At 40.5% G+C, this 26131-nt stretch overlaps 1 protein-coding gene across 18 annotated transcripts in view; it reads left to right on the top strand.

The window, feature by feature from the left end:
- Window positions 1–26131, top strand: part of MECOM (MDS1 and EVI1 complex locus) — a 744249-nt gene that overhangs the window by 693886 nt on the left and 24232 nt on the right. For 14 of the 18 annotated variants that reach the window (XM_053310472.1, XM_053310469.1, XM_053310485.1 and 11 more), the window contains 3 exons: window positions 3608–3695; window positions 8301–8327; window positions 20339–20505. In XM_053310472.1, coding sequence (XP_053166447.1) covers window positions 3608–3695; window positions 8301–8327; window positions 20339–20505 — 282 coding nt within the window. The remainder of the gene's footprint in view (window positions 1–3607; window positions 3696–8300; window positions 8328–20338; window positions 20506–26131) is intronic. The other 4 variants (XM_053310486.1, XM_053310474.1, XM_053310473.1 and 1 more) reach the window with 1 other exon arrangement.

Below are 26131 nucleotides of genomic sequence, written 5' to 3'. Positions count from 1 at the left end.
CTTGTACCACCCTGCTGTGCAGAGTATTACAACTGATGCCAGAGGTACCTGCATGGTAAAACTAGTGCAATATCTTAACTATAAACATTATTTAGCACATACAGATGTCCACTCATGGTCAATATAAAGAAAATTCCAAATGGGAATGTGGACTCTCTTATATAGTATAATTAAATTAATTAATTTAATTAATTAGACTCTCTTCTATAGAATTTGAATTTTGCAAGTGGATTTCCCTCTTTTTCCTTTATTAAGGAAAAGCTAGTTAATAATACAATTAAACAGTTGCAATAATTAATTGAATTTAAGGACAACTAGTAGATACTTGATCACTACCTTCATTTGGAATATGTCCTTTTCTAAACTCTTGTTAAGGATATTTCTACACCAGCTATTTTCCCTTGAGTATATTCTGAGGACATTCTAAAAAGATCTGATGCAGTCAAAATTTCAGTCAATTTGAGCTGCTATCCCTGATTAGGGATCTTTCTGGATTTTCATTAAAAGAGAGGTTTTGTTTATAGCATTGAAGAGAGCTACTATCTTCTGCACAATGTTTTTCATGATGTTTGGACAGACAACGCAAGGGACACGGTCCCTGCAACTTTGCCACTTGAAATGGCAGACTTGGGGATGTGCACGGAATGGCATTTGTGTTCCGTTCTGAAACTTGGAACGGAACACAAATGCCCGGGTTGAGCCAGTTGTTCTGATGGAAAGAGCTTGGAACACTCAAAACGTTCCGGGTACCATTTTGGAGTCCACAGTGGTGCTCTTCTGGGGTGGTACTGACCACACAAATGGCTACTGCATGTGCACAGAGGCCAGAAGAGCACCATTTTGGACTCCAAAATGGTACCCGGTAAGTTTTGAGTGTTCCAACTTCGAACGGGGTCATTCTGTTCTGAGCTTGAAACAGCCCGTTTCGCAGTTGGAACATTCCAACCGTGAACTGTGCACATCCCTAGGCAAAATAGCATGCTTACTTGATTATGAGTAATAGTCCAAGCCTGCTGGTCAAGCAGTAGGCTTTCATTCCTTCCCAAGAGATACATTTGTGAGAAACACCCTAGTCTACCATCTCACATGGAAACTGGAGCACTTCCCTGTGTGGATCTACTCACAAAGAAGTGCTGCTGATACCCTTTACTGCCTCTTCTTATTCATGTACTGATGTCTGTGGGTGGGGCAGGTAATGCAAAGGCACAAAGCACACCACAAGAGTAGAGGAGTAAATGACAGAGAGTGGGGGCCATCATGTCAAAATCAACCGCAATGAAGTGAAACTGCACAAAAGTAATAATTTATTTTATTTATTATTTATGCATTCATGTAAAACATTTATATCTTGCCTTTCCTACACTCAAGACAGCATAAGACATCAAAATCAAACAAGATTTTAAAATACAAAGACAACTGTACAAAGTATCACCAAGAGGCATGCTAAAAACAGAGGCAGGCTAAAAATGAAGTCCAGAGAATGCAGGCCATCAATACAAATTCAAGTCCACTTTAAATAAATACTGTGTTAGAAGTTGCCAGGAATAAGTGACTGAGGGGGCAAGCCAGAAATCTTGGGGCAGAGAACAGCACCACAGCCTGGCTGCTGCTAACCTCTCCTTTGTGCTTAATAATGTGGATGCAACCAAAGCCAGGAATTGGCAAACTGTATGCCAGCTGGCACAAGTGTTCCATGAGAGAACTGCTAGGGCACAGCAAGATATAAATGAATTAACGTAAAGACCTCTGTAAGCTATCGGTAACCCATCCACAGAGGAAGCTGCCCACTTTTCATGATTTGCTGCTGTAGCTTTACCTCTTTCCATTCAACCTTTCTTGATGGTGGGTAATTCTCCCATGACTCTGTTACAGACATGATTGGAGAATTCAACCACTCTTGATGCACAGATGCATTTTTCATTGGAGGCTATCCATTGTGTCAGTGTACATATCCAATTAGGAGGTGTATCCAGAGCAGGGACTCATGCTGAAATGCAGCAGGTTGGCTCTCCAGAGGGCGGGTAATTCCTACTGTTGTATGCTCTGAAAGCGAAGCTTTTTGGGTGAAACAGTGGGAGGTACCTCCAGCTTCACTTATTAAAAAATTGTGCCACAATTACTCAAGTCTGGGAGTAAGCTTTTGAATGAGTGCTGAATGATATGAATTCATGGTTTTCAAACCTGAAAATTAAACCTGGACATTAATTTAGGAGATTCAGACTTAAATTCAACATGGCATCCATATGCAAATTAATTTTCTTTAACTTCTCCCCTCCCCCCACTGCTATATAATTGGGTATATAGACTTTGGCTACTATGGGATTTGCTGTTCCAGTAATTTGGCACAAGTTAACTAATCAACAACTTTTAAACTTTTTTTTTAAACCCCTCTTTTTTTGTAAACAGTTAACCAAATAGTTATGTGATCTAAACCTGAAGGGCCTTATCATCAAATTATCAAAGATTCGGTCACCTTGTGAAATTTGGGGGGGGGGGGGGGTGAGTGGGTGAAAATCTAGAAATAAATTTACCTGAGATTTGAAATCCTCTGTGTGGAAGCTGACAAATTCTGTGTTCACTCTGAATACTTGTTTTACTTCTAAATTGGATACAGGGGAAGAAAAGTAATGAAGATTTCATGGAGGCCTTCTCAGTGAAATTCTGATTTTCTTACATAGACAATTATTCCACATTTTTGATAGTATAGCTATGTTCTTGATAACTGTGCTCAGTACAGCCTCTCATCCATGTCTGTTATGCGTAATAGCCGATAACTGAAGTTGAAATGTTTTCAGTGTAAATTGTGTAATCTTTTAAGTAGTGATGTTGGTGAAGTTCTCTAGGCTTGGGGTCAGCAATGTGTTTTGCAGGTTTTGCCCCTCCCAAAGATGGGAAGCAAGTTTCCAACTGGGCTTCCAGGCTGGAATTTGGAGAAGTTCAATTCTGCCTCATCAGCCCTCTATACCAGCTTTGTGGGCCCCACAACACCAATGGAGAAGGGGACTCCTTTCTTCTCCACCCCCTCTTTTACTCTGCTGTACTGCATGCCAGTAATAAAGTGCACAATGCTTCCCTCCACCCCCTCATCCCTTCAGCTCTGCTAACTGGGAAGAAAGGCATGTGAGCTGGGAGATGTAGTCTGTGCTAGGGCTACTGCCATTGTGGCAGCACTTTCAAAGACTACAACTCTCATCGACCTTCCTTCCTTCCTAATCAACAGAGCTCTCCCTACTGCCACTGGGGTAAGTAAAGGGCACAATTGGAGGTTGTGGAAAGCTGGTTGGGAGGAGTGGCAGGGAGGGCAGGGGTATTTGCCAGACCCCAAACTGACTCAGACATGTTCCAATTTCTTCATGATTTCCTTAAGAAGTCTTATCCAAGCCAGTATGAGATGAGCAGCACAGTGTTTGCCAATCCCTACTTTTGCTAATGTTCACCAGCCACATTAGTACTAATAAATGTAGTACCTCAGAATTGAGAGAGAATCACATCCTTTTATCTTTGACGGCTGTGACTGAAGGACCTTCAGTCTGTTTTTGAATCCACGTCATCAAGTGGTTATTGATTTATGAGACTCACAAGAACATTCTCATTTTAACATTTACAGAGTAGAGAAAAGAAAGTTAACTGACCCACTTGAAGCTTTAAAGGAAAAGTACTTGAGACCGTCCCCAGGATTCTTATTCCATCCACAAGTAAGTATTTTTTGCAATCAAGATTTTTTTAAACAAACATGTAAACATGTTGATCCATAAAAACAGGTGCACAGGAACGACTGGAATCTTAGTCATCGGATTTCCTAAAACATACAATTTTTAGTGAGGAGAAATTAAAGAACAGCATAGCATTGTCTTCATGATGTTTTTCAGGAAGGCATTCAAGTCACAGTCCAGATAACTGTGCAACTCTTTACACGTGCCCAGGACTTCAAAGTTGTGTGTTTCAGTAGCAGCTGCCATTCATGCCACAAGACAGATTGCTTTTGAAACTCAGTATGCCAAAGCAGTTTGTGAACTGGCATGAAAATATGCTCTTCCAAAGGAAAAAAAAGTCCAAAATCACGTGCAAGTCTTTAGGGGAACTTAAATATTTCTCTGAATTGTAGCCGAGTATTCAGGCCTTTGAGGCCAGCTCTGGGCCATTTCACACAGCCCTCTTCTTGTGCTCTTACAAGGATTGTCTGTAATTATATCAAGTTTGGGCACATGGTGAAATGATCATATGGCTAAACTCACAATATGGCTAGTTATCAGTTTTTTGAGTGTGTGTGTGTGTGTGTGTGTGTGTGTGCGCGCGCGCTAACATTGAACTTTTTTGGGGTTTGGTTGGATCACCTGCCAAGGGGTAAAATGCAACCCAGCTGTGTGACAAACAGGCTTACCAGTAATTTGGCTGTAGGTAACAAAAATCAGTTTTGTTCTATGATTAAGAAGTCAGTGGACAAACCTTTAAGCCATAAGCACTGCTAACTCTTGGGTAAATTAGACTGAGTATTGTACTGTTTGCACAGATTTTGCCATTGTTGTCTAGTCAGGTCAGGTTGCAGTCTTCTGGCTGTGTTAGTCTAGTGACCAAGCAACATGCTTGAATCTTGGACTAATTTCCAATACTGTGTCTCATCTCAAATACTGTGAGCAAATACAGATTTGTTTATTTTCCTTCTTGCTACTATAATGGTCCATAGTACTTTAGAAAACCAGTGCTCAATGGACTGAATGAATAAAAATCAATGAATTGATTTAACCTTCACCCTTTAGCTGGCTCTTCATCACACTGGCACAGCCAAGATCAGAGCTGTGAGGGTTGCCAGCAACCGTGACCTGACCTCTGTTAGTGGTAGCCTATAGCAATGCAAAAATAAGTTTAAGGTGAAAATCAAGTAAGATTTATTTCATTTGAATCCACCTTAAATAGACAATGAAGGCAGAGTTTGTATATCAGCCAAAGCTCTGAACTAGGATTTTGACTCATTTCAGGACAAAATGATACAGCACATTCCCTGGGGGTGGGGGGATCTTGTAAGTGTGAGCCTCAGGTTTAATCTCAGCATCTCAGCTGTTTTTAGAGAGCCAGTGTGATGCACTGACTAGGGCAAGGCACCAGTTATGTTTTGCCACAAGAGTCCTGCCAAAAACTGCTTTCCCATGGCAAACTATTCCACTGAGCACCCCAGCTCTGGGAGTACTCACCAGGAGGATTCATCATCCTTTGGGGATGGGGCTGTACCTCCGTGATAGAATACATATTTTGTATGTAGAAAATCACAGGTTCAGTCCCTGGCAGCTTCAGGTAGGGCAGGGAAAGATATCCACATGAAATCCCGCAGAACTGCTGCCAGTCAGTGTAGATTAGACTGAGCATGATGGACCAGTAGATGACTCCGTATAAGGCAGCTTCAAATGTTACTCATATCTGGAAACATATCCCTGTTCTGTGATGCGTGTTTGAAGCTAGCATGCAGTGTTTGTCAGCATGTTGGCCACTATTACTCCTTCTCCCACCTCACCTACTGACTGTGAATGAGTAACAGCTGGAACTAACATGGCTGCTCAGGTTGCAGTGGTTCCAGCCTCCCTGTAAGTCTGCAAAATAAAGTGGTTAGAGGTTAATGGTAGGCTGGTCAAGAGGTCTGTCTCATAGTGATGTGACTGTACCTCACAGTTTCAGTTGAGACACTGTCTCAACAGCAAATCCCCTTTGTGGGACATCCCACACATACCAAGCAATGCAGGAGATAAGGCTTGATTCGTACAATCTTCCTTTCCCTGACTTGAGGGGGAAGAAATATGCAAACGGAATTCTAAGTTGGTTCCCTGTCCCAAAGGGTCTTGCAACTGTTGGGGGTGGGGTGGGGGGAGTCTAGCCTCTTTGCACATGGGCCTATGCATAGTGTACCAGCACTGCACATTTCTTGTGTGCGGAGACAGACTCCTCCATACTGAAATGAGGAAGTTTGGCTGAAGGAATGTATGAACCTGGTGTCACAGACATTGCTAAGAGAAATGGTTGAGCCTGCCTGCCTGTCTTTGGCCCTTTGCCTCTCTATGCCTTATCTCCTCTGCAAGCCCACCCTTGGGGGCCTGTTTACCACACGGAGGCTGCTTTAAATGACTCCCAGCAATGGGTGTCATCACACTGTTCATGTGGAGCAGCTTGCCCCTGGCCATAGCAGCTCTGCCAACATCAGCACAAAGGACTGAAACAAAGATCTCTGCAGGTTGTTTTTCAGTCATCTCAGGCATGTGGTGAGCCTCTCTGTAGGAACAGCTTGTCACGTGCAAAAACAACTGGTGATGCCATGTAGTTTATGTAGCAGCTGTCATAAGGGGGCCCTGACATATAACGCATTAATGTGGCTCTGAGCCTTGTGCCTCTCCTGAATTACTGTTTGCAGTCTCACCTTTTTGCCTGTCTCCTGCTGGTCTCCTTGGTGTACCTTGACATGATATGTCTTCCTCTGCTCTTGGCCTGTGTCTGTTTTGCCACCTCTGGATTTGATTTCCTCTTAGAGCCGAACCAGCTAAACCTCTTCCCCAGCTCACATCCTGTAAAGTTGTGACCTGTAGATGGGTAAACAAAGTTGAACACTGGCCACCAGATATGTACTGTGGACTGCTGGGCATTTAACAGGCAAGCAGCAAAACCAAGGGGTTTATTGAGATCTCGATGGACTGTCATATGTAGCTGATGAGCTGTGTTTGGCTTGATGGGTCACAAGCCACGCAAGCCTGCTCAGAAGACTCTGGAACCAACCCCCTAAACCTGCTGGTGTCCCCTGCATTAGTATTCCATCTCTTAATCTTGTGACACAGCAATTGACTGAATAACTGCATTTGCAGAATGGCACAAGATATTTTGTTATAAAAGTAGCAGCATGTCACCATGTTTTATATTACAAAGTGGAAGTTAGCAGTGCTGTCTTATCTGCAAAGGGATGGAATTGAACACAAAGTTTGTGCACTAAAAGAAAAAGAAAAATCTAGTTATCCACCATATGAGTGAAAGTCGGATATTTTCAGACTGCAGCCCTTCAAAGGGGGCACCCCTACCCATTTTCACCTGCCAAGGATAGCTCCATTGCCTGCTGAGGAGCTGTTTGGTCAATCAGGATCAGAGGAGACCAAGAAAACCCCTGGTTTGATTCTAAAGGCAGAATATATATAGAATATATATAGTGCATATATAGAAACTTACTTTACTGTTATTGTATTAATAATATTATTAGTATAAGAACAGATTACCCAAAGATTAACTTTCTAAAGGTGGTTGATAAACAAACTCCAACTCCTCCCTTTAAGAAACTATGGTAGGATCAAAACATGTTGAACCTATTTAAGAGAAAACCATTCTTAAAGTCAGGAGATCTTGATTTGCTTTTGAAAAATGAACATTTTAATGTAAAATTTGCAATGGCTACAACTGTATTCTTTTGATGTGATGGGCCAGGACAGACATAGTACTGGCTCCCTCTTAATCACAGTTGAGAGCCAGTCTCGGGGATGTGCACTCCATCCTGCTTCTCTTCTAAGTACGTTACTTGTAGATGGGTTAAAGAGTCGACGTTTATCCTCCACCTCCACGATATATGTCACCAAGTTTGGCAATGTTGTCAAGTGTCCTTGCCTGGCTTCTAAATTCTAAGGGGGAAAAATGTCAAGGCCTGAATTAGCCATGGTTAAAACTGTCACGATGTCTCTTCACACACAAATGATCCACTTGCAGAAGAGTTGCCCTGTGTCTCCTGCAGCAAAAACAACAAAATGTAAGAACAGGATAACACCACAAGCCTTGCAGGATCAGACCAAAGGCCTATCTAGTTCATGCTTCCTGTCCTGGACAGATGCCTCTTGGAAGCCCTCATGCAGATGAAGGTATATCCTTCTCCCACTGTTGATCTCCTGTAACTGCTCTTCAGCGGTGGTATGCTTCTGAAGCTAGAGGCAGCTTATAATCATGATTAGTAGCCATTGACAGATTTGACCCTCATGAACTTGTCCCCTTAACCTTCTTTGAAAGCCATCTAAGCAAGTGGCCATCATCACATCTTGTGGCAGTGAATTCCATAGATTATGCACTAGGTGAAGAAAACATCAATTTGTCCCTCCTAAATCTTTTGCCACTTTCATTGGATAACCCTGGACTTTAGTGTTGTGTGTGTGAGAGAGAAAAACTCTCCTTTATCCACTTTCTCCACTCTTTAAATACAAACAAATTTATTGTGGCATGAACCATACATTAACTGCAATAAAGAATCCAAATGCGGGAATAATGTGTTGTTTTTGTTTCAATTTTGCTCCCAGTTCCAATTGCCTGATCAAAGAACTTGGGTAAGTTCATTATTTATATTTTCAATTTCAACACTGTAAAAGAAATTGCATAAGAAGAAAACGTGACATGAACAATAAACTGCTTCGCTGAAATGTGCCAACCCATATCCCGCTAATTATTTTAGCTTTCCTAAATCATAGTTGTACCTTATTTTGCTTTGCATCAAATACTGTAATCTAAACTCCATTACAGTTCCTAATGAATGGAAACTTGCTACAAAGGACTGCACATGCAGCTTTTTCAGAGGATTTTACTGAAGTTTCTGGACATAAAATTGTGATGCTGGTGCACTAAACAAAGCCCAGTGCTCACAGTAGCTTCAGTGTACACATGTAGCATTCTCCTGCTTATAGATGAAAAGAGAAAGCACCTGGATGTTGACCTCTTGCATGCTAGTGTGGATTTTATATGCCAGCTAGTCAAATATCTGCTATGAATCAGAAACCATCATGTTGAAGCAACCTTTTGCCAATAAATCCATATAATGGAATATTAACGTTTATGGCCTGTATTCAAAGATCCACATGACCAATTCAGGGCATCCAAGTGAGATTTGGACTTGTGTTTCTCAAACCACAACCCCCATGCTGCACAGCAAACATCGTTTGAAATGGAAGAAAGTTAGGAAAGCAGTCTATGATATTCATAGGGATCAGCCACTCAGAAGGAAGAAGTCAAAGATTCTACTGGGCATGCCCAATTAGCTTTTTGGATGCAATCTACAGTGTAAATATTTTCTATTTTCAAAACCAGTATCAGTAATAAGACAAGTTTTTAAATGTTTGCTTTCACTTTTAAGAGTGTAGTACAGCAGGCCCTCTTTATTCGTGCGGGTTCCATTTTTGTCTATATGCACAAAGACATAAACTGCTAATAAAGAAACCTTAGGGAATCTAATAAAAAATCTATGGGATTCCTATGGGAATCTAAGGGCTAGGTTCCTACACACAGAGAAAAGGTTAGAAAATGGGGGTGGGGAGCAGAAATTAGAGAAATGAAGTTCTTTAACTTGCTCTCCAGAGCTCCAGTTCTCCAGCAATGCCTCCTAAACCCCCAATTCCTCCAGTTTTCATCAAATAAAAAAAGAAACTTAAAAAACAACAACCCGGCCACAAAATGGCTCAGCGCTGCCTCATGGCTCTCTAGGGCCTCACCGCAGATACGTGAAACTGTGGTTGTTGGGACCGCAGATAACGAGGGCCACCTGTATTTCAGATTAACTGTTTTAAAGATGAGAAATCTGTATTATTCTATCTAAACAAAAATGGAGAGCAAGGGCCTAGTCTGGTAGAATTTCTGGTGCTCACCGGATGATTTTAGGAGATTATCACACAAGGGGAAATGTTCATATGACTTTTCCATGTAACTTTCCTGAATCTCAGTTAATGAGTGTTATCTTAATGTTGCTTCATACATTTGCATTTTCAGCATGGTGGTTAAACTCTGGAATGGAAATAGTGGGTAATAATGTGTTGTGGGTGGCACAAGTATCCTTTTTCTGTATGCTTTTTTCAACAAGGCGAAAAGTAATATGTGACAAGGAATTTACACTCCTGTTGGATGTTTGCACACAGAGAATGTTACACATATAATCCATCCTGATGAAAAATTTCTCTGTGCATCTATACATAATTATGTCATTGCGAGGACACCAAATTTTAGATCAAAATCCCCCCCCCCCAAAAAAAGAGTAAGGAATAAATCTGGGACAGATCTTATTTCTACAGGCAGTGTAAAGAAATGTTACAGGGCAGCAATACAGCCCTAGTTTCCTTTTAGCACCAGTTTAACATTCCATTAGATTTTTTCCAAATACAATAATGTTGAGGTAACTCCATTTGAAATCATAGGGACATAGGAAGCTGCCATATACTGAGTCAGACCATAGGTCCATCTAGCTCAGTATTGTCTACACAGATTGGCAGTGGCTTCTCCAAGATTGCAGGCAGAAATCTCTCTCTCAGCCCTATCTTGGAGATGCCAGGGAGGGAACTTGGAACCTTCTGTATGCAAGCATGCAGATGCTCTTCCCAGACTGGCTCCATCCCCTAAGGGGAATATCTTACAGTGCTCACATGAAGTCTCCCATTCATATGCAACCAGGACAGACCCTGCTTAGTAAAGGAGACAATTCATGCTTGCTACCAGAAGACCCACTCTCCTGTGAGTGTCATACCAACAAACTGTGACAGCACTGACTGATTTGAAGACGATCCTGCCACAAAGGTCACATTCACGCCTGAGTGACCTGGGCCACTGGACTAAATTCTGCCTCTATGTTTTTGTGAGCACAAGTTTCATTATACCTGGTGAGACACGACAGTCTTTGCAGTGTGATCTTTCCTTGATGAAGTGCCCTTTTGAAATAATATGGTTTTGTAAAAGTTTATTTAGAAAATATGCAGTCTGAACAATTATTAATAGGAGTGCAGCAGCGAGTGAGTAGGACAGTGATCAGAATTATTTTCCAGGAGGGAGCCACTTTTAGGGGGAAAGCCTTCAATATGAAAGTCATTTCTCACTGCGCTGACCTCCACATACTGCAGTGCTTTGCTCAGTGCTGGGAATGGGGTGGCCTTTTAAGGGAGAGCCCCAGTGCCATTCTGGAAGGCACACACAGAACACTGGAAGTTGTAGTCCGTGGCAGCACTTTCCTCATAGAGCTCAAACAAACTCCCATTCACCTCTCCATCCATATTCTGCTTGAGGTTCCATCCTAAGAGTGGCTCCAAAGTAATATGACTGGGTATTAGGCTAATTTGAGGAAGAGAGAAATCTTTTGAATTTCAGTGGTCCAGATTGATTTCTCTTCAAAAAGTCCTAATAAAAATGGAAAACATCTGTATTTTCTTTCCCATGAGTTATGGGTTCTTAAGGTCAGCCATTTTGTTGCACGCATTGGCCTAATTTATAAATATGGTAAGTCATGTAGTCTGAGGCACTGCCTACTAGGCCAACTCAAGCTATTATGTTTACATTGTTTATTTTTCACAGACTTATTTCCCCTCTATTTCAGTTACTGTGTTTCTGTTCCTGGGTAATAAATTCTAACATGACTGTCCAAGGCCTTGCTGTTGGTAGCAACTCCTTATAAGATGTTTATAAATATCTATCTTTTCCCAGTTATGGTAATGTTTTCAGTTTGGAGTCTGAGCTGGGGGACTTGGGAGTGTAAATAGCTTTGTGTCACCCAGAGGTTTATGGCCTCTTAGGGACCAAAAAGGAGGTAGGGGATACAAGCCACTTCATTTTCTAAATATCTGGATGCAGATAGAATCAACCCTTAATGTTTGTAAATTCTGATCTGTATTGCATTCAGTACTTTTTTTTCCTTTAAAAACAAAACAAAACACTGAACACAGTTTAGGAACAGACATTGATTAACCATATAGTAGCAAAATAGATTACAAACAAAATCTTGTCCCTCTTACCCCTCCTATTCGCTCCACGGATGTAAGCCATGTGAAATAAAATTCTGTATTTGGTATGGTATTCTGAATTTTCTCCCTTAACATGTTGCAGTTGGTTTTGGTTGGCTTTAGGCGATTCCTTGATGAAGGAATTGGGCAGCTCCAGGCATCTGTTCCACCTACCTATTTGCATATGCATAGGGAGAATATGGACAGCACTACTCCCACTACTCTCCTTTGCCCCTACCCCAAACCCTTCCTCTTCATAACTAGCTAGACCTAAAATCTCCAAACTGACGGTAAGAAGAAGCAGAGATGGGCCTCACTGCAGCTGCTTTACCAGCATTTGAACCTCAAGCCTTGTGTCATTGTGTCCCTCTTTAAACAGGTACCTTCTACCACAGCACTTCTTACCCACAACAGGAAATATAAAAATTACCATCTTCCACCTATTCCAACTCTGTTTCTAACAGTGGCCAGTTGCTGCATACTGCGGCGACACATGAGCAACAAAATTAGGTTAACCGAGTGCTCACTCCATCCATTGATCGTGGGAACTACCGAGCCCGTGGGTGAGCCCAGTGGTGGCTAGCCCGCCTAAAGCACCCTCCCCTTAAATGAGATTAACGGAGTGCACTCCATTAATCTCATTTAAGGGGAGGGTGTTTTAGGCGGGCTAGCCACCTTGGGAGCACTGGGCTCACCCACGAGCTCGGTAGTTCCCACGATCAATGGAAAGCGGGCCAAGCTCCCTTAGCCCTCTTTTGGTTGATCGTGAGAATAGCCTCAAAGTCTTTCCATGCATACTTCATCACAGTGGCTCTGGATCCGAGAGCGAGTTGCTCACGCACATGCTCACAGCTTGTGAGCATTATTCCCAATGGCAGTAGTGGCACAGCAGCAATGGCACACTCAGAGTAAGCTGTGAGTATGGGCTGTTTGGTGGCTTAGACCCCAGGTACACACACTGCTTCTGTATCTAGGAGACGCTGTGCAGTATGTCAGCCACCATTTATAGCTTTGTAAACCTTTATCATACACTTTGCCATGCCAAACATTTGTGCTCAGTAATAGAGCATGTGTTTTGGAGGTATAAATGGCCAAGTTCAATTCCTGAAGTTTATAACTAAAAAGGGATTCAGGTAACGGGATACAGAAGAACTACTGCCAGAATCCCTGGACTGTTGCCTGAAGGGTTAAATGGACAACAGAATAAAGCAACGTTTATTACAGTGCCAGCCCAAAGAGGCTGAATTTGTGCCAATGGTAACTGGGAGCATAGCCTTTTACTTGTTAACACCAGACTCAGCTCTGGAACTTGCAATAGCAAGGAAAAAACAATTTTGCAGAGTGCTTTTCCTATACCACTGAACTGTCACTACTAGCCTACACACACCTAGGGCTGAAAGAACGGCTTCCACCACCTAGGGATAATACTACTTGCCCACCTTACAGGATTGCTGTATGTATTACTGTGATAATGTACATGAAGCACTAACACATATAAAGTACCCTTAGATGATGAGGGCATGAAAGGGATTAAGGAGGAAAAGGAGATTGCAGTGAGGCTGGATTAATTCTTTGCATCTGTCTTCATGGTGGAGGATACTGACCATAGATCCACTCCAGAACTGAGCTTCTCAGGCTTGGAGGCTGGACCAATTTGACGTGACAAGAGATGATGTTCTAAACTGTCTTGAAAAACTAAAAATTAATAAATCACAAGGGCCTGGGGATCCGGGAAACTACAGTCCGACTACCTTAACTTCTGTGCAAGGTAAATTGATGGAAAGCATACTTAAGGACAAAATTGTTAAACACATAGAAGAACAGACCTTGCTGAAAGAGAACCAGCATGGCTTCTGCAAGGGCAAATCTCGCTTCACTAACCTTTTGGCGTTCTTTGAGATTGTCAGCAGGCATTTGGATAGAGGTGATCTGGTTGACATAGTATACTTGGACTTCCAAAATACTTTTAACAAAGTTCCCTACCAAAGGCTCTTGAGAAAAATTAGCAGTTATGGGATAAGGGGACTGGTTCAAGTGTGGATTGGTAACTGGTTGAAGGACAGGAAAAAGAGGGTAGGAATAAATGGACAGTTTTCACAGTGGAGGGAAGTAAGAAGTAGGCCCCCCAAGGATCTGTACTGGGACCAGCGCTCTTTAACTTGTTCATCAGTGATCTAGTAGTTGGGGTAAGCAACAAAGTGGCCAAATATGCAGATGACACTAACCTATAGAAGAGAGGTTGCACAACTGTGCACACTTTTCATTACAAGGCAGAAGGAATGTTGCACAGTATGTCAGCCACTTTCTCCATAGCATGCATGCATTTATAAACATGCATCAATTAGTAGTAATATTGTAGGTCTGAGGGAGTGACTTCTAGGCAGACCTGAGCACTCTGCACTTCTGTTTTTAGAAATGAAGCAACAAGACATTCACACTCGGGATGGTCTGGGTTTTTGCTAGCTGTCATTGTTATAACTCTGACATTCTTGTAGGGTTTCCTTCCCCTTAAACTGCTGATCTGTCCTCTAGACCTGAGTTCTGCCTCAGCAACCTTTCCGTGGTTTTCTTTGTGTGGGAACATCTGCTCAGATGGGGAAATAAATGACCTTTGCCTCAGCTGAGGCAAAGAGCCACCCTAGCAGGCATTAGGAAGATTAAAGGGAGCTTGCACTGATAGCTTCCATGCTGCTCCAGTGGTTCTCAACAGTGAGAGAAGAGAATACAAATAGGCAAATGATGGTATGCAAGAGGAAGGAAGGGGCCAGAGAATTTTAGTGCAGGGCTGTCCAATTCAAAAAGGAGTGGGAAAGTAACCTATTTCAGTTGTGTGACTTAGGGAGGAAGGCATTAGGAAAGTCTCAGACGTGCCACTGAAAATGGCAGCTCAGTGTCCCATTTGCTCCCCCTTTCGTGGTGTCTGATACTACTTACCTTGCCCTGATGTCATGATGCTGCGTATTTCCCCATCCTTACCCTTGCAGCCAGTTATGAAAGCACACAGAAGGCAGGATGAGGAAGCACATGCACACACACACACACACCCCATCATAACTCAGGACAAGGGATAAATTGTATCGAGCGTTACAGAGGAGGACAAGAGAACTCAACATGGGCCTTCATTAGTGGCAGCAGCACTATGGTGTTCCTGTATAGTTTTGTCCCAATCTTAGCTACATCCTTTGCAACCTCACAGGCTTCTATTCTCGATGAATTAATCTAGCATACACACCATGTACAATTATATCTGATGAAATATTATTTGCTTCTATTTTTCCCATGCCCGTTTACAGTGAACACAAAGAATAAGTCATACAAAATCTCAACAGTGGCTGATATTCTCTGCAGGGCTACAGAAACAGTCCTGCAGACATGCAAAGAGACTGGAAAATAACTGCGCTCCAATCCTTCCCCACAGCCCCAAATCACGCCCTCCTCTTCTCCACTGCTGCGGCTGCAAGGAACAATTGGAGCACAGTTATGTTCCAGTGTGTTTGCATAAATGCAGGACTATTTCTGTTTCAGTAGCCCTGTGAGGAATGTAATCCAGTGAAATCATTCTAAAACTAATTTATGAAACCACTCTCAATACCTGCTTGTATAACAACAACAACAAAATAATAATGGGCCCTCTTCCCAGCTCAGCAGTATTCTGTTTTGCTACATTTTTAAAAAACAATTACCCACCCTGAGCTTTTGGGTTGGTGGAAGGCTGAATAAATGGACAGCTAATAAATACAATGGCTCAGTTTAAAATGAGTTATGTGTCTCTTTACTTTCAAGTTCAGCTGTTGCCTTGTAACAGATAAAAATTCCCCATGCAGTTCATATTAGGTTAGGAGAGACACGGTTTTACAAAACCATTCTCATAACTATTGGTTGACATCCTAACAAAGCATTTGTGCTTCCAGGGACTGCAGGAGCACAATGGGAACCCTTGCACATCCTCTTCTTTCCTCCTAACCCTTCCAGGTGTTGCACTCCAGAAAGACTCTGCAAGATCAGAAACATGCCGATGACCCTCGCTGACATGTTTCCAATCTTACAGAGTCCTTCCGGAGTGGCTGTGGCACAGCAGCATGCACACTGGGTGAAAGGGACAGGTGTACAATGGCTTCCATCACGTCCTACAGTCCCTCAAAGTGCACACACTTCATTAGGATGTCAGCTACTGCTCTCTTCATGTATAATTCTTTGCTGACAAAGTAGATCCCATGAGTGCATGCCCTTCACAGCCGGAAAACCTGTTCCTCAGCAGGTATACTATTGGTCCATCAGGCTCACTGTAGCTTCCCCACTGGCCATGCAAGTCTCTCCTGTTGCCTTCTCCCGCCATTGCCCCCATCCCTTTATCTCCTAACACTGGTGGCGATCAGTGCCAGAGACCTGCCTGGCATGTTTTTAGGCACAGAATCATAAGGACTAAGAAATGCTGTAGGACTTCTCTACCTGAAGGAGTTCTGCCTCCCATATGAATTTCCTTCTGCTCTTTGACCCATGAGGGATCCTCTCTCAACTGTTATTACTGATCTGCTTTAGAGTAATTGTGATTTTATTGTGCACTGTATGTTTTCACTTCTGCTGTAAGCTTCTAGGGATGCCATGTGGCATGTAATAAAGAATATTACATATAAATTTTTAAATACATAAATCAGTAGGGAACCTGACAGCTAGGGTGGGCTGCTCCAGCAGCCATTGTAAGTGGCACAGGTATGGGACCAGACCAGTGACAGCCCCTAAGAGGGCAGCTTAGGGGTCAGGTGGATGGTGAGCTGCACAATTTGAGTAATACTTCCATGTACTGTCAGTTGGACTATCATCTAATTAAAAAATGTTAGTTGATAAATCAGTTTTAATTGATTTTTTCAATTGCATAAATCTGCACATGAATACAATAGTTTAAAAGGGGAAAAACCCATATGTTCTTCATTTTAGATGGTACCTGTGTATATCATCTTAGGTTTGTTTGTTTTCTGTGTGAAAATGAAGGGGGTATTCTTTTTTCTAAGATGGTGCTTGTCATGTTCAGTTTTTGTAAGTGCTAATATTAAACATAACTAACATTTTTAAAAAATATGTTGCCTGATTAATCAGGGATTATTCTTTAACCAATTAAAATGTTTAAATAAGATGAATCTAACTAATTAATTGATTAAAGCTTGCAATCCTAATTGTCAGTACAGACTATGCAAGCCTGATGTACTTTAACCATGCAGACAGGGCAAGTTAAATGCCCAAATCATCAATGATTTTGATAGACAAACATGCAGACATATACTTTAGAGCAGATCAGAACCAACTCATAGACTTGGAGAAGAATATTGGTCAATGCATTAATTATAATTGAAGAGAATATTTTGGAGAATTATTCTCTCCACTCTGTTAAATGCATTGGTGAATATTTTCCCCAAGTCTAGAACTCCCAGAGTAATTGGCAGATTAAGCCATTTCAAGTAGAAAAGGAAGAGCAGGTTAATCTATTACTACTTGCATCCAGAGGAATGTCTGTCCAACCCCTGATTTAAAAGCACTTGGTAATGAAACTGACTGGAAACTCGTGTGTGTGTGTGTGTGTGTGTGTCATTTCTCAACCCCCAGATGTATGTCTTCCTCATCCAGCCAGAAATAGGTATTATCTTAACCCACGTGTCACCACTAATCAGCCCAAAAGACCAAAAGCCATTTTTTGTTCTCTAATCCATTATCTTTAACAATAATAAAATAGCAAAATAATTTCTCTCAAAAAAAAACCCCCACCAATTAGAAGGGATTATAAGCAATGGGAAATACAACTACAGTTGATTCTGGGGAAGGAAAAATAGGAAGGAGTGAAAAATAAATGTTACGATAATGCTGAACTCTGTAGGCCGATAATGACATTGCTCTAGTAGGATGGAATTACCTCCTATCCCAACCAGCATCATCATTACATCTCTCGGCCCTGCGATCAGTACCCGTCAAAACCCTTCATATTGACAAATGCCCTGTCCACTTGCATCTGTGGAGAATGTTTTAGCAGCTGAGTGATTATGAATCAAACCCCAGAGCTTCCAGCCCTTACTGCTTTTCTCTGCTTTCCCATTTGTCTCCTGACAAGTAAATGTATCTTGACTTCCCTCTGAGATTTTTTTTCCCACTGTGTTTGATGAAAGACATTTGGCAAATTGGCAGTGGTACCCTGTACGTTGCAATTTGTAGTGAGCATTAGGAGTCTGAGCATGAAATGAGAGGGCAGGCTACGGGCGAAAGGGGAGAAAAATACCAGTGCTAAGCAAAACATGAATAGTCATTTCAAGGAAACAAGCAGGCATTTATTTTGGACCCCAAAGAGCAGGCACAGACCAAATATTCTATGTATTCTGTATTTTAATATGCAAAGTATAAGCCAAACCAGTCTCCTCCTATATATCTTGCTATGGGTGATGAGTAATATTGAGCATGATGGAGCAACCTTTTTGTAAGTGCTATATAAGCAACAACCATATCGAGTCTGCAGGTCCCCTTGCCCAGCCATGAGTCAAGCCTCATCTGCTCTACTGAGGCTTTCTGCAAAATGGCTCTGCTTCAGATTGGGATTGTAGGATTACTTAAGAGCATTTCCACGATCATTCACAGCAAAGGGAATGAGTCCTACCCACTTCTTTATTGCTAAAATTTCTAGCTCTTTGTCAAGTCTGTTTTGATGTTAGACATGAATTTCACAGATGCAAAGCAACTTGTTAAGTTTAATGGAACACGATTTATTTTTTACAACTTCATAAACAATGGCTTCCCATAATGCGATTTCTTCATCAACCAAAGCCATTTGTCAAACATTAGCCTTCCCTGATGAACCTAGCTTCAGCTTATGAACTGCCACCTGACTCCCCTCTGCCCACGAGGGGAGTCTGCCCTCTGACTCCTGATCAACACTTCCTCATGACTTTTGGGGCCGTGTTACTTGTTTTTGGTATAGCATCTAGGATGCAGTTGGCATTTAATACATGTTAAGTAGTTGCAGAAGGACTGATAGTGGCTGGAGTAACACGTCATGTGTCTAAAGTCATACTGTATTTTATTCATGTATTTTTTCACAAAGAGACAGCAAAGGGAAAGGGAAAGAGAAAGAGCCAACTTTAGTAGATATAAGCCACACATAAGGTTTTGTATGAGATGAGGGCAACCAAAGGTCATTTAGGAGTAGCGATGAGTTGTAAGCTGGTTAAGAACATAAGAACAGCCCTGCTGGATCTGGCCCAAGGCCTATCTAGTCCAGCATCCTGTTTCACACAGTGTGAACACTGTATGAACACAATGGTTCATACTTAGCGGTTCATCACTTGACTTCTCAACATGATTACTGTACACATTATAGATATGAGACACAGTTGGAAAGCATTGTACCTGAGTGATAAGAAAGTTCTATCTGTATCTTTATTTTCTGCTTTGTTATTTATTAAAGTGGGGTATAAGTAATTAATATAAAATAATAATTTTTAAAATCTGTGATATTAGACATGTAATGGCTCATTCACACAATACTGCTACATGGTGATGCAGTCGTCACGTGAATAATATGCATGCATGAGCCAGTCTTATCTCTGGAACACTGATACAAGCAAAGGTGGCTGATATAAAGCAAAGCTAATCAGACTGAGAAGCAGGCAGCACAGCAGGGTAGATCAGCCTGGTATGCTTGACATAGCCCTCGGTCAAGAACCTTATGCGTGTCCCAGTGCACCCATAGAGCTCCTCCATGAGTGGACTTCTCCAAACAGCTCAGTGGAGGGGTCAGCTCTGTGCATGCATGTCTATGACATAAATGGGATTTTCCAAGGAGACACTTGATTGAGAACAATAGGCTGGGAGGCACAAACATGTGCAGGATCAAAGTGTAAAGCCTTTCATGTTTGCCTCAGATGATTTTAAATTATTCCAGTGCAACATGGCCATAAAAGAGTTTAGAATCACCATCCCCCCCCCCCCACTACGGTTCATATAATCTAAGGAATGAAGTAAGGGACAGGAAGACCTTCAATCCTATGGGCTCATGCAAACATCGTCATAACTTTACCCAAAGAACAGCAGGGGAGAAAGCCTTGCATTATTAGCCCAAGGTGGAACTCAGAGCTGACTTTCATGGGGCAAGGTGGCCACTAGATAAATGGCGGATGGGCTACCAAAAAGTGAGGGGCAGGATTTAGTAGTTTTCTCTATTTTAAATTTATTTAGTAATTTTATCCCAAGGCTTTTGGTAATTGAACAGTAGTTGTGTTAAGAGGCTGGGCATCTCAAATAAAACTGCATTTCCTAGGGCTCCTTGGAAATTCCATGGCAATTAAACTGGTTTTGTAAACACACTCTATTGTGTGCTTCCTTGTATCAGGATAAAAATTTTTTTTGAAAGAAACCTAAATATTATTTCTATCATTAAAACTGTAGCAATTATGTTATTGTTTACTCTGTTCTGCCTAAAAAGCTCTAGCTTTTAAATAACAACTAGATATGACACACTTAACGACTCTCTATTGTTTTCCAGATGTCACAAATTGTCTCTTGAGTACAAGAATATCCTCATAATGAAGGGTTTCTTTCCCTCCTCTTTCTTGCAGATGTCAGCTATAGAAAACATGGCCGAAAAATTAGAGAGTTTTAGTGCCCTGAAACCAGAAGCCAGTGACCTCATACAATCTGTCCCTTCCATGTTCAACTTCAGAGCCCCTCCCAGCACACTGCCAGAGAACCTCCTACGAAAGGGCAAAGAACGCTATACCTGCAGGTAAACTCCCCAAACAAATTATCCACAAAGTACTCTCCTCACATCTCTCTTCTCTTACAAGCCTCTGTTGTTTACTTTAGAAATTACCCGAGATTGGATGATTAATAGGGATTATGGTGGGTCACTGGCATTTTAAAAGGTTCTTTATTCAGCAAGACATGGGCGTAGTGTTTGATTTTGTGTTTGTTTGTAATTACAGGATAAATTTGTCCTACATTACCTTGAGCTTGATAAATGAGGCCAAAACATTACACACACAGGCTTGTTCCAAAATTTCCTCACCACCTTTATATTAATGCATGATCTTTTCCCTCATAATTTTTTCTGATCATGAACTGCAAAACTATTTTCCCCTCGGTATTTCCTTTGATAATGCCAGAAGGGAAATTTCATAAGATCTGCAAATGATTAGATGTGTTAAAACATCTTGAGTCGTCACTGCAAATATTTGGCTCAAATCAACATCTTCCTAAAGAAATCAATGGAAGTTTTGTCTCGGAGTTGGATCAAGCACATAGACATCTGTGGTCTTTCAGGTCCTAAGTGGAAGACCATTTGTTAGATTCAAAAGGAGCTCTTTTGTTGACCTCCAAATTTGATGAATTTTACACATCATTATGGTGCAAATTTGAATTTGAAAAACGGTCAGAATTTAACAGCTAATGTTCTGAATAATCCTCTTGACAAGTAATACAGTTCCCACCTACCCATGTCTGAAACAGCTCCAAGTTTGGTTTTTGTAAATTACACTTTTTGTGCATAGAAGAATGAGTGCTTATTCACATATGCACCTGATCACTCACGTTGCTTGAGTATTTTTTTTAAAATGCACAGTATTCTATATTTTTAAAATAGGAATTAATGTTTTCAAAGGATTGAAATTGACTAGACTAGTCTGCTGTAGTCTGCACTGGTCGATTCTAGTATTTTGATTTGTATGGGACAAAGGGAAATATCTGGAATTATGAAAACAAATAGGCCTACTCCTTTACAGCAATATACCATAAAGTATACACTACATCCCTTCCATTATGTTTAGACAATCGTCAAACAACTGATATTCTGTCGGGGTTACTGCTATGGTAATGTAAGAGGGAGATTGCACCTCTTACTCCACAATATTCGGTACACAGCCATTAAGGCTTCATTCAGGACAATCCTGAATTCATCCCTCATGATGACCATACTTCTACTTCAGATATACAATATCAGAAACAGTTCTGCAAACAGATCTATGGGGCAAATGTGGTGTTTGCTAATGTTAAAGCTTCTATATCACAATTCCACTTTTGCTATAAACATAAAAAGGACTCTCCTAGGTCAGGCCAAGGCCTGTCTAGTCCAGCATTCTGTTTCCCACAGTGGCCAATTCCAGAGAGCCTACAAGCAGGAGATGAAGGCGCATCCCCTCTCCTACTGTTGCTCCCCTGCAACCATTGGTAAGCCTTTGCCATTCTCCACTTCCTCTTACTCTGTGGCAATGGCTGGTATATAAATTAAGCAGGATTTCATCACGTGTTTACCATACTTTCAACCCTGGTCTTCAGACATAATGGAAAAGTAAATTTTCTTAGCATACATAGATTTTTGTTGTTGTTGTTCTTTTAGAAGATTCCTGAAGGAACCCAGAATGTGTTTCAGGATATTATCTAGGAATTCTTAGAAGAACTTAGCAAATAAGCCCAAAACATTTTACTTGTTGCCTGGCAACACATACCTGTTGGTCATTTGTAATCTAAAAAAGAAATAGAACCAACTTTTGTAGAGCTTTCTTGCCTTATTGTCTGGACATTATTTGTAGTTGCTACACGCAATATTTAGAAGACAAGGCAGAAACTTCTCTGTGATAAGCTGCCATTTTAATACCATTAGATTCAAGGAATATTCTGTATCCCATATAAAAACACAAACCTCCTGCAGAAGCCCCACTGAAATCAATGAAGGTTATGCTTCAGCAGTTTTTGGGTAACCCAACATGGATTATGCAGTTGGTATTTTAGAAGGCTAAGAATTATGTCTGATGCATCTTCAAGCTGTTTTGTACCATATATTAGGTTAAAGGCCCTTCATATTCCAAAACTTGGGCCCAATTCACAGTATCTCTTTTTAGCATGATCAGTTCATCCCTTGATGATTTTACCCTATCAGTTTCATATGGCACACAGCTAACATGTACTACATGAAGAAGCTGATGGGCAGGTTCAGTCATATAGTAGCACCTGAGTTTGTTGCCGTCCCGGAAGCACATACTCCCCCACATACCCACACGAACCTCTACTTCCATTGTAGATTTCGATATTCAGAGATTGGTGGGTTCGGACGACTTCCCTCAGAGAACCCAACATCTGTAACTGAATTTGAAGTGACAGATGTCAAGTTCTTTAAGGGAAGTAGGGCAGGATATGCCAAGATCGGTCATGTCGTTCAAACCCACCAATCTCAGCATATTGGAACCTACAACGGAAGTAGAGGTTTGCATGGATGGGAGAGCACGCACTCCTAGGGCGGCAGCAACCTGAGATGCCGCCGTACGTCTGAACCCACCCTGAAGTTTTTTCTACTGGATGTAGTAATTAGCTGGCCAGTAATGTAAGGATTATTCATCATGTATATTTGACAAAATGAAAACTCATAATGGCTTTACATGCTCAAAAAAGTAATGTCTAAATGAACCCATAATCCTATAGAAATGCCAGTTAAGATTTATATTTTGGATATATATTTTCTGGGAAATATCTCTGATTTGGCAGAGTAAGCTGCTATTGCTGTTTTGGTCTTCTGTTTTCATTTTATGACACTATGTCCCTGTATCATTTCATTATCAGAGAATGCTGGTGTGTATGTTTGATAATGGGCATATCAGTTTATCTGATCTTTCTGAAAACATGTTGCCTGCTTTCAAGACAGTCACACCGTTATAGAAATGTACCTTGATGGATTAGGTCTCTTGAATTGTGTCTGATCTGATCTTCAGCTGATGGAATGATGCCACATTTGTTGACACATTGAATAAGCTGAACGGTTTAAAATCTGTTTATATCAAGCCAGGATTCCAAGCCTTTGATAAAAGAGTCCCCCCTACTCCTCTGCCCACAAGCTTTTAGCTGGGGAAGTGACAAAGTTAATAAGAGTTGGATGTCTGGATGAACATTCAAATCAAAATCTGTACTCATACATTGCTTATGGGTACACAACAAAACCCAGACATCGCCTGGTACACACATTGATACATAAAGTTTCAATTCTGTGTTTATTGAATCTGTTTTCAGAAATATTTAAATATCAAAGAAATAAAAGTCACATACAAGATTTTTTTTGTTTAAATTTTTATTGATTTTAACAATATCTTAACATTCACATCACATTAAACAAATATTGACTTCCCGCTCACACTTCCTCGTGAATCACCAACTATAGAATTAACCCTTGCTATAATAATAATTCAAAACATATATCTTAAACCATACAAACTCGATTTTGATCTACCCAACCTGCTAATATTACTAAATTTCAAACCCTGTTGTAAAATCAATATTAGGAACATAGTTCTTTAAGTATAATAAGAATGGTTTCCAATCTTCTTTAAAGCATTCCAAATTTTGATCTCTTATCAGTACTGTAAGTTTTGCCATCTCCGCATATTCCAAAATTTTTATCAGCCAATCTTCTTTTGAGGGCAGTTCATTACTCTTCCATTTCTGCGCATATATTATTCTGGCCGCCATGGTAGCATACATAAAGAATGTTAAGTTGGTTGTAGAAAACATTCCTTGCGTTATTCCCAGCAGGAAGGATTCTGGCTTCTTAGGAAATGTCATTTTGAAAATTTTCTTTAACTCATTATATATCATGTCCCCAAAGGCCTTAGTCCTCCTACAAGACCACCACATATGAAAAAAAGTTCCTTCAGAGTGTCCACATTTCCAACATTTGTTTTAAACATTTTTATACATTAATGCCAGTTTTTTAGGTGTCAAATACCACCTATACATCATTTTATAATAATTTTCTTTTAAAACATAACATGCAGTGAACTTTAAATCAGTTTTCCATAATTTTCCCAGGCTGACATTTCTATATTATACCCCACATCTTGAGCCCATTTTACCATAGTTGTTTTAACCACTTCATCTCTTGTCTCCTCCAAAAGCAAGAGCTTATACATTTTAGAAACTAATTTTTCATCATTTTCACACGGCTCCTTCTCAAATCTCGACATCTGATCCTCAAATCCAACTTTAAGATCCTTCTTATCAACTTCATTTAACTGATGGTAATAAAACCAATTACTAACCAAATTTTGTACTTCAATTAAACTTTTTAACTTACAGTCCTTTCCTTGAAAACATAACAAATCCCTATAGGTACCCCATTGCGATTGCATATTTACCTCTTTATGTACTAGAGCTTCAGTTGGGGATAACCATAACGGAGTTTTAGGTTCCAACCAACTTTTATATTTTACCCTAACTCTCATTAAACTCCTTCTTATATAGTGGTTAAGAAAATCTTTATGTACTTTACTTTTGTCATACCACAAATAAGAGTGCCATCCGAACCTTCTGTCAAATCCCTCCAGATCAAGTATTCTAGAATTTCTTAATGTTATCCATTCTTTTAGCCACATCAAACAAACAGCATCAAAATACAACCTTAAGTCTGGTAGAGTAAGACCACCTCTTTCGTTTGCATCTGTTAAATTTTTAAAATTAATTCTTGGTCTTTTCCCTTGCCAAACAAATTTGGTTATGTCCTTCTGCCATTGCTTAAAACAAGTTAAAGTATTAATTATAGGAATAGTCTGAAAAAGAAACAACATTTTGGGTAAGACATTCATTTTGACCACTGAAATTCTTCCCATTAAAGATAAGTTCATATTAGACCATCTTTGTAAGTCAGTCTTTACTGTATTCCATATTTTACTATAATTATTTGAAAACAACAAAGAATTATTATTTGTCAGCCAAACACCCAGATATTTAATTTTCTTCTCCACTTTCAGTTCACTTATTTCAAAAAATCCATCCTTAGATTTCTGATCCATATTTTTAGTCAACACCTTCGTTTTAGTCTTGTTTATATAAAACCCAGCCAATTGGCCAAATTGTTGTATTTTTTCCAAGAGTCTTCCGATCTTGTCCAATGGATATTCTAAAAACACACACGACATCATCCGCAAAGGCTCTTAGTTTATACTCTTGTTTCCCAATTTTCGGGCCTTGTATTTGATCATCTTCTCTAATATTTCTACAGAGCACTTCTAATACTAATATAAAAAGTAATGGGGAAAGTGGACATCCTTGTCTAGTTCCTTTTTGTATTTTACAATTATCTGATAATTCCCCATTTACAATAATCTTAGCATATTGCTCCGAATAGATTGTCTTGATAGCCCTAGTAAAATTATTACCAACGCCCATTGCATCTAATAACCTCTACATAAACTGCCAGGAAAGATTATCAAAAGCTTTCTCTGCGTCCAGAAAAATCATAGCCATCTGTTTGTCATTGTGTTTTTCATAATACTCCAGTACATTCAAAACTGTTCTCACATTATCTCTTAATTGTCTCTTTGGCAAGAAGCCAGCTTGATCCTCATGAATAAAGAGTCTTAATATAGCCTTCA

This window comes from Hemicordylus capensis, chromosome 3 (assembly GCF_027244095.1).
Source record: "Hemicordylus capensis ecotype Gifberg chromosome 3, rHemCap1.1.pri, whole genome shotgun sequence".
NCBI classification, from domain to species: Eukaryota; Metazoa; Chordata; class Lepidosauria; order Squamata; family Cordylidae; genus Hemicordylus; species Hemicordylus capensis.
This window is presented reverse-complemented; position numbering and strand designations above follow the sequence as displayed.